At 43.5% G+C, this 12,439-nt stretch overlaps 1 protein-coding gene across 3 annotated transcripts; it reads right to left on the reverse strand.

Moving 5' to 3' along the window:
• Positions 1-398: 398 nt before the first annotated feature.
• CIAO3 (cytosolic iron-sulfur assembly component 3) lies at positions 399-12,086 on the reverse strand. Of its 3 annotated transcripts, none has more exons than XM_005504452.3 (11): positions 11,935-12,086; positions 10,248-10,343; positions 8,859-9,002; positions 8,412-8,544; positions 7,882-8,016; positions 7,441-7,559; positions 6,171-6,300; positions 5,848-5,920; positions 2,931-3,068; positions 1,740-1,897; positions 399-864 (listed from the first exon to the last, which is right to left on the reverse strand). In XM_005504452.3, the coding sequence occupies exons 1-11, from the start codon at positions 11,998-12,000 to the stop codon at positions 626-628; spliced, it is 1,431 nt and encodes a 476-aa protein (XP_005504509.2). In that variant the 5' UTR covers positions 12,001-12,086; the 3' UTR covers positions 399-625. The 3 variants fall into 3 exon arrangements, with proteins under 3 accessions (XP_005504509.2, XP_064887323.1, XP_021146164.2); XM_065031251.1 differs by having other exon boundaries at positions 11,895-12,014; XM_021290489.2 differs by lacking the exon at positions 11,935-12,086 and adding an exon at positions 10,541-11,773.
• Between the last annotated feature and the right edge of the window lie 353 nt (positions 12,087-12,439).

Raw genomic sequence — 12,439 nt, forward strand, 5'->3', positions numbered from 1 at the left:
AATTATTATTATTACAGGTGAACACAAAAATCACTCTAGCTTTTTCTTCTTAAACATTCCTTCAAGCTCCATTTCATCAGGCAATCAAACAGCCCTGGAGATGCTGCTGGTACCCGAGAGGCCAAAGCCACCGCAGCTGGAGCAGCCACAGGGACAAGCAGAACTCGAGGTCTAATTAGACCATTTAGAACTAAATGAGGATGTCCTTGGTGCTGTGAAAACACAGCAAGGCCTGGGCAAGGAACTGTCACCAGCACAAAGCTCAGTGGGGCCATGGGCTACCACGAGCCGAACCGTCCAGTACCTTAAATCCAGCAGTTCTGGTAGGAATTGGGTTGCGAAGGGAACACAGATTTAGTCTTCAAAGGCTGCGCAGAGGCAGGATGCATTGCTCCGTCTTTTGACGTGTTTTAAGTCAAGGTTTATTTTTTATTGACGCCACTTCAATAATTACAAAGCTGTATGAATTAATACTGCCGGGCTCTATGCGCATTACCTTAACGAGAGTCAGAAATTGCAAACTCCCAGTGGCGGCAGAGAACACTAGCTGTCTTTTGAGAATCTTAAATCCACCAGAGTTAAAAAGGCACTGAGTGTCCGTATTGGGGCTCCACAGCGTCCATCTTCACCACTTGATGTTAAATCCAGCGCTCGTTTTCTCCACCGCGTGGTACCCTGTGTGCAAAGCTTCCGCAGCCTTTCCCGAGCCCGTGCCACCCAGCCACTGCTCGTACAGCTCCTGCACAGCCCGGTTCTCCTCCGGAACTTCAGTCTGAAGGGACTCGTACAACCTCTCGACTTGCTGAAGCTGCTCCTTGCTGGATTCCCCGTCAAGTTTGATCTGACCACCTCCATTTAAACAGCCTGTGTGCAACAAAGGGAGAAAACGTCACTGAGTTTATCAGAAAACAGAAACCACAAACAACTGCAGTTAATTTACTGCACCTGCAAACATTTAAGCAATGAAAACACCATTATAATTGTGGTTTCCTCCCCAGGTATCTAATGCAGCAGCTCCTTGGGGAAATGGTTGGGCTGGTGTGTCCTGTGCTCACTCTGGCTCCTGCCTTGTGCCTCCAGATAAGGACCAGAATGCAATCCAGGGGAAAACAGCCTTGGCACTTCACCTGAAGGTAAGATGAACACCCCTGGGCAGTGCTCTGGGCTGAGCAGGCTGGGAGCTGCGCAACATTTTGGGGATCAAGAGTTTCTCCGAGCACTGAGAGTGGCAGCTCAGCGTCGCTTTGGGCTGGGCTCAAGCTGCCCGCGCTCTCTGTGAGCGGGTTCGAAGAGAATCAGGAGGGAGAAAAAGGAAAGTTTGCACAAAATGGAAAAGGGAATAAAAGAGGGAGAAAGACACTTTCTTCAGCAGCCATAGCAAGTGTTCTCTGAAAGCGTAATGGTCAGTTTTGTGCAATTGTAGGGGAAGAATCTCCTCATGTGCCAAAGAGCTCAGAAAAGCAGGATGACCTCCTTAAAAGTACTAATTATGCAAATTTTGTGCAATGGAATTTAACTGTAATTATTTAACTCCTGAAGAATTACTAGCTTCTAGGTAGGAAAACAGACATACAAACAACTTTGAAATTCCGATGCTCTGACTATCACATCTCAAGAGCCTGAAGGCTTTGCCACAATAATTCAGGATCTGAGAAATTGCCTATTCTTAGATTTTATTTATAGTTTCATACAGCTTCTTACAGCTACGAATTGTAACAGTTCAACCTGTGCAGCCCTACCTGATGGGCAGGCCATGACTTCAACATAGTGATAGGGCGACCTCCCTCGTTTCAGCTTCTGCACCAAGTTCTGTATGTTGCGAAACCCGTACGCCAACGCAAACTGGAGCAGGACGGCCCCATCCTTCTCCAGCGTCACCTCCTGGAAGTCCTTGTTTCTGAGGAACAAGAGCAGAGAAAATGTCTTATCCAAATTAACTTCTATTTTAAACTTCAAAGAGCCCTGTGCTAAAACCAAGTTCTTTGGGAAAACTTATTTGAGAAAGCTGTCCTAGTTCTTCGTCACCCAAACAAAACATGAAGGTATTATCTTCCAGATCCTTGCTTGAGGACCTGCTGAGTAACACCTGTGTTGAATAAATCCTTAAAATCTAAGCAAATGGAGCCTCAACAAAAGTTTCTTTGTGATCAGCCTTCTGAGTTGGCTTCAGCCAACTTATACATTAGTGAGGCCGCTAAGGAAACTTTTAAATTGTAGCAGGTCATAAAACTATGGAGCAAACCATTACTGAAGGCTTTCAGACTCGGAAGGTTAGTGGAAGTGCCTGATAAATATTCTTGACAAAAGAATAAGTAAATTGATTTTTATCAAGTATTTCACATTGAGACTCTGGAGGACTGTTTTCTTCTGTTTCCTAGACCAGAGAATCCCACACATAAATGTTGCTGATCAGGGATATAATTAATTACCAATGGTACATTAATACTATAACTGGGAAGGTAGTGGGGATCTCAGCTGAATGAGCCTCTGTGCCCAAACTCATGTTTTCTGTCTTGCCACAACACAGTGAAAACAGCCCTAAAGACTTAGCACAAGATTTTCTGTTCTGTGATAGACAGATGAGCAGCAAATCATCTTTATCGGTCTGACTGCAGGTGAGGAAGCTCAGATCCATGTGAGCTCTGTCTTCTAAATTACTCTAAAAATTGTCTGCAACTCGATACTGGGAAAATCTACCAGGCCAAAATAAAGAGTGTGGGTGGCGAAGAGGCCGCAAGTCTCCCTGGGAAAGGCTGGACGGCGCGCGGGCTGATTTATTGCCAGGCAGCTGTGGGAGTGAGAAGCCAATTCCCATGCCTGGGAGTAAAATGTTTAACATTGCAAGGCAAGTTTCAGTCCCTCAGCAAGATAATGGTGTGAACAGAGCTGCAGTAACAATAGCGCTTTCTGTAGGAATTTAAACTCCTTACTTTAAAGGTTTGTACTGAATTGTGTCCACTTGAATTCCAAAGAGCTCCTTGGCTGCGTATTTGTAGATATGCTCCAAATAGCCACCAGAACCTCCTCCCGCATGGCCAGTGAGTTCCTCTCCTGCAGCGCTACCAAACCTGGGGAAGGGAAGAAAGCAGCAGTTTTAGGGGAGTCTTTGCTAAAACAGAACAGGCAGCACAAACCCAAAGGTCCGAGGGACTCAAAAGCAGCAGAACAAGCTGCAGATCAGCCCTCTCTGAGCTCTGCGCTTCTCCCTTGCTCCTGGGGACCAACTATTTAGAGCTTCAGAACCCAGCAGGTTTAACTCTGTCCCGCCTAACGCTGCTCGGGTCAAGCTCGGTGGAAATACTGTCACATGCCACAACAAGGCCTGACCCATGCACTGCCAACTTAATCTTCAAGTGTCAAAAAAATGTTTGAGTTATTAATACAAGCGCAATTACCTGATGTTTAACACCTCTACAAACATCCTGGCTGCACTGAGAAATAGGAGGAGGGCAATAAGGAAACAGTGGTGGCGTGGGGCTGTGCAACCTGTGCTTCTCTCGCAGAACACGGCCCAGCGGGAGTCCTGTCTCAGTTCTGCAGCCTCAACAGAAGCCGAGTTGGTTATACAAAGCTCTAGGTCTGTATTACAAAGTATTTTTTTGAAACCAGCTACTTAAGATGTGGTTGCTGGGATGAGAGTGAACACTTCTGAGAGGCACCAGTGCTATGATCATAAGCAGAGAGATGAAATCTGTGTTGCTGTGGCTTCTTGTGCTTTAACTTATATAAAAAAGGTGAACGAACCTCGTGATGCCAGGACATTTGCTCCTCAGCAGGATCCTGGTTCAAGTTCAACGCATTTTTGGTGTTGAACAGCTACGTTAACCTAAGTTCTGTAATTCCAGTTCTGTGCAAATAATTCCAACTCCCTGACATGCCAAAACACAACCAACTATTCAGAGGTCAAGATAATGTTTCTTGAGAATAGCTCACCAGATGGGAGCCACAACAATAGCTTTTGTTAGCAGAGAATAACAAGCCAAGGGATCTGCTCTAAGCACTCATCAGGCACTGACACCCGCATTCTCCTCCTAACAGCTGCAGAGGGGAAAACACTTGAATTCAGGCCAAAGAGTTTCAAGTCAAATTGAAGATGTTGCCTCTTGCAGATAAAAATCTCAGCTTTGGAAGAACTGCAGAAGGCAATACTCTCGTCTGCGATCACCCGCTGAAACTATTTTTAATTTGATCTTGTTTACAGGAACTGAGCTTCATTAACAAACCGTTTCAGTGTGTCTGGCCTCACGTAGTGCTGCTCTCTGAAAGCAGGGCTGCCAGGAAGCTCCAGCGCTGGCCCGGAGCAAACGGTTACACCAGCAAAAGTCCCGGGATTTCTGGCACTTTAACTCATTCTTGCTGCCAAATGCAATAACCTCTTAATGGGCTTTTCCACGTGCGGGAGGATAAAGCAGAACAAGAGCTATCGCGCTGCTGATGTGAAGGCTCCGAGCTCCGAGGGATACGTGCTGTTTGTGACCAGTCAATTCACCCAGCGCATAAAAGCCAGCAAAAGGTTATAGAGGCGCTTTATCACCGTGAGTGCGAGGCCTGGTGCTCACAATGTACTCTGAAGAAGCTGTCCAGAGATGTTTATCAAGTAATTAGACATTCAGTTCTATTTTATAACTGACACTTCTATAATGTCAGTTCCTCAGGGAACCCAAACACTTCAGAATCTGTTTTTCTCCTTAATTTTCTGTTAGTGGTGTAAGAGTAAAGCAGGTAGAACAGAAGTATCTGTTTACATGGGCAACTTTTGAAGTTGTACTTTTGGGATCACCATGCAGGCCTTTACTATAGCTTGAGAGTACTTTTCTTTTTTGAAGCGTATGCACAGGTTGCTTTCACAATGTCAGAAAAAGACAAGAAGTGTGCCTAAATCGATCTGTGCTAGTAAATGTGTGATGTGAAACCTCCACCTAACAATTCACTGCAATGTAGCAGAAGGAAACTGAGGCTCTGGGCACGCAAGTTATTTTAAATCACCTCTTACAATTCTTATAGGTTGCCACATGTGTAGCCTTTCTGTTCAGTTATGTGCAAAGTGCTTCTTTTAAACTGAAGAAGAGAACGCTTTGGTATAGTGTTCCATGCAGAACCACAACTGCATGTCAACTTAGATGAATAAAATGTGATTTTTAATGTTTCTATAGTCACTTAGATCTCTGTGCTGCTGTCACTTAACCAGATGTTACTTGTCAGTTGAAGCAACTGAAGTCTCATCTGGTTTGCACATGTTTAAGATCTTATTTTTTTACAAATGAAGACTCCTAGACATTAGCTGAGTGACTCAGATATTTCTTTCTTACGCTTTAATTCTGGAATCCTCACAGTAGCTCTGATAACTAAGCACAGGTGCAAGCAAACTGAGTATGGTGCAATAACAGGATTTGTTTTAGCAAACTCTTTTATCACTGATCAGATTCTTTCACTTTTCAAATTCCGCAGATAGACTTTTGTGGGATTCCACCAGCTATATTGTGAGTAACTGCAACTGAAGTCAATGACTGTCATGCAACTTCTACTTCTCTGCATAATTATTTTGCCATTATGCTCTCAGTGAGCTAATTGTAGCAATCCTGCTGATTTATAGTGAGAGCTGCTAATCCTTGGGCTACTAAAATCTAGAACAAATAGATACAGATCCTCCAAAAGTAGAGATTCAGCATATTCTGTAATGTATTTTATGTACAATTGCACTGATTCAAAATCAGTGACACAAGAAAAATGCAAACACCTGCAGCCTTGGGCAGCACTGTAGTAGAATAGCAAATTCTGTTGAATAATTCTGTAAATAAGGGATGCAAAAGAACATGACTGAAGATGTGAATGAGATTTTGTTCTTACATGGTATCCAAAGCAGCGGGATCTACATCTGATAGAGACACTCCCTCTTGTTCCAACAACTTCAGAACTTCTCCTAAAACAGAACCACAGACATAAAAAGATCTTATTTTAGTGATAAAGGAAAAACAAAATCCACAGGTTGGTACACAAGACCGCATGTGTGATCTTTACCAGTACATGATTTGCATTATTAAAGTGTAATTATACAGTAATTATACAGCAATTAGACATAGAGTACACCCTCTAACAGAGTTGTTAAACTGAGTGAATGCCTTGCTTGGGGGCTTACAGAAATTAGCCAGGCTGCCTCCAGCTCTGCTCACCTGTGGTGATGACACAGTCCACGTCACGGGTTTGGTATTCCTGGTTGAAAAAGTCTGGCCGCGAAGCCTCCAGCTTTTTGTCATAACAGGGCATCACTGTGACGTGGTATATCCGGTCAGGGGTTAAGTGCTGGAAGAAAGACAGAGCTGTGCAGCTGGGTTGGCCAATTTCAAACCTGTCTGGATGGAGATGTTTGCCAGGTACAAATGAGAACGATGAAACTGGTGTCACCACGTCTCTGGAAATACTCTTTGCTATTATTCAACTTTTTTTTGGTGTGTGTATATATATGTATATATACACGCAGAAATTTATATATACATCAAATTATTTCTCAAATAGAACCCAATTTTAGTTTGTAGTAAGTGTCAGCAACATGTTTTTTTCCATGTCCTCCCACTTTTGCTGGTGCAGATGATCCAAACAGAGTCAGTCAGTGAAGAATTCCAAATGATGCGGTTAGAGAATCTGCTTCTTCCACGCTACTAAAATCCAGCCCCTGCATCAGCAACTAAGAAATAATCTGGTGTTGGACAAAAACCTCATGACCATCCAAGAAACAAGTACAGGCCAAGGAAACAAGTCATTCACTCAAGGCCATCGTTTCAGTATCTCGTGCCAAATATTCGGAGTTGCTGCCAATTTTTGTAACAAGTATGCAGATGTCAGCATTTACTTAATGCAAGTGTTAAATCACTGCTCATTAATGGACAATAAATCATACAATCAGAAAGACTGCTTAGGTTTCTTACTGGACAAATCTAGGTCTTTAGTATAACTCTAGTCTTTAAAGATCAAATTCACATTTGGAAAGATTCCAAAGGTTAAAGACTGAGAACAGAACTAAGTCAAACTGAAAGAGAACATTAAGCTGGGAACGAGCAAGTCATTTTTAGATGAGACATGATCTGCACGTATGCACTGACTGGAGCTTTGTCCCAGGCTAATTTATTTTAAGTTGTTCACCAACTTTAAGCAACATGAAAATACCACACATAGTCAAGATGGGAGCAACAGGACACTGAAAAGTAAGTTCCTCTGGCCTTCCCAAATAACACGCAGAGGTTTTAAATTGTCCACTCAGCATGAGCTTAGTGTCACTGCCCTAGTTGCTAACTTTTCATTAGATAAAATAGAAATGAGAAAGATGTTGCCTTTTGCAAGATAGTTTTTACCTTTAAAGCCTAATGTATGACATGTAGCAAAATAAAAAAAAATAGCAGCTCCAAGTCTTCAATGTGAGCAGTTCAGCGTTCTTCAGCCCCTTACCTGCTGTTCTGCAAAATGGCCCTTGATCAAGGAGCCCATGACCTGCTGGGGAGACTTGGTGGTGCTGATATAGGGAATGATGAAGCTGCCGTGGGTCTTCTCTGCATAGCAGATCCAACCTGATAAGAGCGTAATTAACAAATTACATTAAAAAGAAAATAACAAGCACCCCTTCACTCCGCTTACCCTCCCTGCAACCCCAGACTTCCTACCTTTTAATTATCATTTTCAATCTCACTTCAGCACAAAAAGCAAAGCTTAACATAAGATTAAATTAAAGAGCTCCTTAGGTAACTGTATAGCTCATTAGTGCTATTAACACCAATCCTCTAAGCAAATGTACCCATTTAAACTTTTCTGACTAGCTTCCTGCATTTTAATTCTAGTGAATTATTAGTGTACTATAATTTTATTATTTCCATAACTAATTTAACACTATACCTGGACAGGCAGAAGCCAGCATTGGCAAAGCCTTTTTGTCTTCGGATTGCTTCCGAAAGCGTTTCACAAACTCTCGTTGGCTTTCCAATAGGCTGAAGTTTCTTGAGAAAGTTGTATCAAAAACATAGTGCACACCTAAGCAATACAGAATCTGTGTTAAAATTCGCAAGGAAGATATGACAAACTGCAACAAAAAGCCTCCAGTCAAACTCAGTTCAACCTTATTTATGTTTATTTAGAGGTATCAATCTCTGCAGTTGATAGTGAACCTGTTTCCCTAGCACAATAAGACAAGCAAAAGTGACAGGAGGATTGCAAATCTAATATTTGAAGTACCTTCCTTCCATCACTGCATGTTTTTTATGTGACTAAAGTTGTAGACACATTTACATTTTAGCTAATGACAATCACAAACCAGTAAGTGTCCATGGGGTGGTTAAATCACACCAACCGAGTGCGCATAGAACAATTATCCTTAACATTCACCCCAGAAGACCCCCGGGACCAGCAGAATGTGGTGCCACACTTGCCTAAACTCTTGAAGAACGCGGTCAGCTTCTGTGCTGTTTCCTGAACACCCAGTTTACATTTTGCTGCTAGTGAAGCTCTGGATTGTGGTGAAACAGAAATCACCACCAATTTCTGTTCATTGGGAGCGGCAGTCTTTGAAAAAAACAAATAACAACAATGCTGAGACAATATTAATGTGACACATGCAGAACTTCCAGCACATTAGGGCATCAGAAAGTATCTCTCGACTTAACCCTGAAGTCAGTAACTTACTGCATTAAAGGTCCTTTCCAAACCCATTCTGACTTTTTAAAAATCAGAAAAAACACAACAGTGCACTGAGAACATCCGTGGATCCTTCAGAAATTGATTTTTATGTGTGCTGTTTCTACACATGCTTCTGCAGATGCCTTGTATCGATATGCTACAACTTTCTGCAGCCTCCCCAGCCGTGACTTGTCACCCACCTTGTTAAACGTCAGCATTTTGCAGAGCTCTTCGTGGCTCTGTTGGGTGATTAAAACACTTTCTGCTGATGTAATGCAGCCACTACAAGCCAGACAGTCGTTCAGAGTAATTTTAGCCTTTTCCAGTTTCTGTGCTTCTCCATCCTAGAAAGAAACAGATCAGACTCACTTCTCTTCACAGTGCAGAATTATGCAGCAGTTTTCCCACCTTTACTGTATTTAGCACAAAGATGTTGCCTTTTTTATGCTCTTGGTTTATCATTAAAAAAAAGCACCTTGTATTTTTAGCAAGGTGGGAGGGAAGACTTTGAAGTTTGCTGCTTTCAGTGGGATTATCTGGCATAATATGCTGAGGAACTTCAGGAAAATTTTAACAAGACCAAGAGCATAACGTCACCTCTGTCAGGTGCAGCTCATGTTATTGAACAGTCTGGGACCTGTTTCTTCACATGAACTTGAACTTCACTCTTAAATAGACCACAAACTCGCTAACATTTTTAATTGATAGTGAGTGTTCTGAAATCTCTCTGTGTGTCAAACTTACATGGACAGTGATGGGAGAACTGTACGTATCAAGGACAGTGTGTGACTTGCCACTGGAAGGAAATATATTTCATAATATTTGACCTGAATAAGTCAGTTTTTCAGTTTTCTCTTGAGACTCCTCTCCTCTTACACTTCACCTTTTAATCAAGTCAGAAACAGACCGAGCAATTAGGTACAACTAAATTGAAATTTTAAAATAAGAAACCAGACTTCTATGGGAGAGCTGTATCCCCCTTTTTTAAGTCAAAAGGTCATCATCTGCTTAAAGTTAACAGTACTGTTTCTACGTGAATTCCCAGCTTGGGTAACTACAAAATGCAAACCTTTCTTGTGTAAACAGGAGAATAATTTTCCAATACTCAGCATTAAATTTTTAAGCAGGAGGCTTATGAATCCTGCAAACAATCTGAAATATTACTAAAAAAATCAAGAGCAAAATTTAAGAGTATCTATTTGAATCTCTTTGAGAGTCAGCACTCTGCTGTATGACATTATGCAACCAGACATTGTCTCAAATAATCTAAGAATTGCTAATACTTAAGTACGGAGGGCAAAATACTCAGCTTATCTGATCTCATACTGAAAATCAATGTTAATTAATGTCAGTGTTTCAGAGCATAAAAGATTGACATGAAATCAGAATTACTGCTTATAAAACGAGGTAATTTAAAAGTTGGACTTTGGAAAAAAAGATACAAGAATGCTGACATCAACAACAGCGACACTTTTCTAGCATCTTGGTTCTCTTTGAGGCATTAAATAGCTGTAGACTATTCAAATATTTAACAATACATCCATGTTTTCTGGATATTTTACACAATCATGAAGAAAAATCATACATACCTGATTGATCTGAAAATAGCTTCCATCTGCTTCAATTCTGATCTTGGCTGCTGCTTTTCCAGTTTTTTTTTCCACTTTTACAGGTTTGATACATTCCTGAAAGAGAAATAAAGCCTGAAAGTCAAGAGACAAGCAACGAAGTGTGGAAGAGGTGGATTTAATAGAAAGTAGAACGATTGAACCCAAACACTAGTTGTAGAGTGAACGCCACCCACTCTCCCTTACACTGTGCTGGGTTTTCTTGCAGTGTCTACAGCCACCAAGGGAAAATGTAAAAAGCCCAAACTGCTCACCCCTTTTTTACAGAAGGAACACTTTTCCAGCATCATACCAAAAGCAGGAAGGATTTTGCTGTTCTTTCTGAGAACACAGCTGTTTTACATGCCTGGCCAGCAGCAGACTCGCCTGCACGTTCTCCCTCTCAAATCCCAGACGCTCCTGCTCCTTCATCGCAAATTTTAACTGGGGGAGGCGTGGTCACCACAGCCGATATGTGGTTAGTGCCAATGAAGTCCCATTTAATGTGGAAAGGACTCTGACGGCCTCAGATGGACTGTTTCCAGTTTTCTGTGCTGTTCTGTGATGAAGTCTCCAGGGCGCCTTTTGCATTTTGTGCGATTTTTATTGTTTAGGCACCTCACGACTCCTTGTCCTTCTTCAGCTCGGATTTGCTTTGCCTTTTACCACCTTTGCTCTGCCAACATCTTCAGTTTCCCTCCCTAAATTAATCCAGCTTTTCTACATTTTGCACGATCCACAGACTGGCCGGAACAAGTCATGATGATCCTTCAGTTATGCTCGGTCAATAAAACAACGATCTCTACTTGAAACAGAGAAGCATGTCGCATTATTTACATGCAAGACTTCACTAGGAAACCCAAGTACAAGGAGAGTTAACGGGGTTTGCTATGCCCCATTCCATTGCTCTCAGTTCAGGATAGTTTTTCTGCAGCACTTGTCAGCAAATACGCCCAGAATTACTCTTTTGTACTTCTGTGAGTGCCTGAAGTCTCCTGAGGAACAGTCTCGACCCGTCCTTGTGCTCACCCTCCTCTGCCACCCTGGCAAGAGCAGGTATCTTCCCTTTTACCGCTTTATTTATCCCTGGAGGGTTGAACAGAGGTGGAGATGAGGTTCTCAGGGACACGGGCTGAGGGATTGACCACACGGACTCCTGGCATGGGTGAACCAAGAGACCCTTTATTTCTGCAAGGCACTTACATTTATAGTTAGCAGCTGTTGTACATGCGTTTAACTTTCTGTTTTAATTGGCTTAGGCTAGCTGTTCACGCACTTAAGAGTTATCTTTCCATTGGTTTACTTAATCTTGCACGCACTCTGGCAGCTTGGCTGACACACTGTAAATATCTTTTCTTGTACAAAAACATTCTGGTTTCTCATTCTATTTTGGTCAAGGTCGTTCCAGTAACTCAAGATGACTGTCTGGAAGATACTCCACAATGGGTTAGTGCCAGCGGTGGGTTAACGGTTGGACAGGACGATCTTGAGGGGCTTTTCCTCCAAAAATGATTCTGTGATCTGACGTGTGGAAGCGCCGCCCTCGGCCCCTTCACCCCCGCCCGCGCTGAGCCGCGTCCCGCCCGCGGCCAGGCTGTCACCACCAACCCCTCAGCGCCATCTCCTCACCCTGCCAGGGTCCACCCCGGGTCGAGGGACCCGCACCCACCTGGGCCGGCCCGATGAAATCGTCCAGGTCCGCCAGCTGCAGCACCCCGCTGAACGGAGACGCCATGGCGGCCGCGCCGCCGCCGAGCGCGGCAGCCAGCGGGGGCGCGGGGCCTGCCGCTCTGTCGTAAAAGGGAAGCGCCACACTGCCGGAAAGGGCGGCGGGGCGGGAGGCCGGTGAGGTGTTTGAGGCAGCAGGCGGGGTTGTTCTATGGCTGGAAAGGCAGGACATCCCGCAGACAGGCTCCTTGCAGAGCATTGGTTCATTTATAGGCTGCGGTGGAAAGTATGTTAGGCTGAGGTAAGATGTAGGCACTGTAGAGAGGGAAGGTATCCTGGGGTTTGGCCCTATAAGCTGTGTGGGGCTTGTGCTGGGCTGCTGCTTTTTCTTGCAGAGAAGAAACCCTCAGAGCCCTCGGATTGTGGGGTGGCCTGGACACCCATCACCCTTCTTGGGACTGCTCTTCAGCGTGCCAGCTGGTGAGGTTCCTGCCTCTGTGGCACAG

Source organism: Columba livia, chromosome 15 (assembly GCF_036013475.1).
Source record: "Columba livia isolate bColLiv1 breed racing homer chromosome 15, bColLiv1.pat.W.v2, whole genome shotgun sequence".
NCBI classification, from domain to species: Eukaryota; Metazoa; Chordata; class Aves; order Columbiformes; family Columbidae; genus Columba; species Columba livia.

Excerpts from the sequence above, each read along its gene's own strand:
- CIAO3 (XM_005504452.3), bottom strand. The coding sequence starts at position 12,000 with ATGGCGTCTCCGTTCAGCGGGGTGCTGCAGCTGGCGGACCTGGACGAT. Across the intron at positions 7,560-7,881 it reads GCTGGCTTCTGCCTGTCCAG|GTTGGATCTGCTATGCAGAG; the intron begins GTATAGTGTTAA and ends CGCTCTTATCAG. Across the intron at positions 1,898-2,930 it reads ATTCAGTACAAACCTTTAAA|AAACAAGGACTTCCAGGAGG; the intron begins GTAAGGAGTTTA and ends CTTGTTCCTCAG.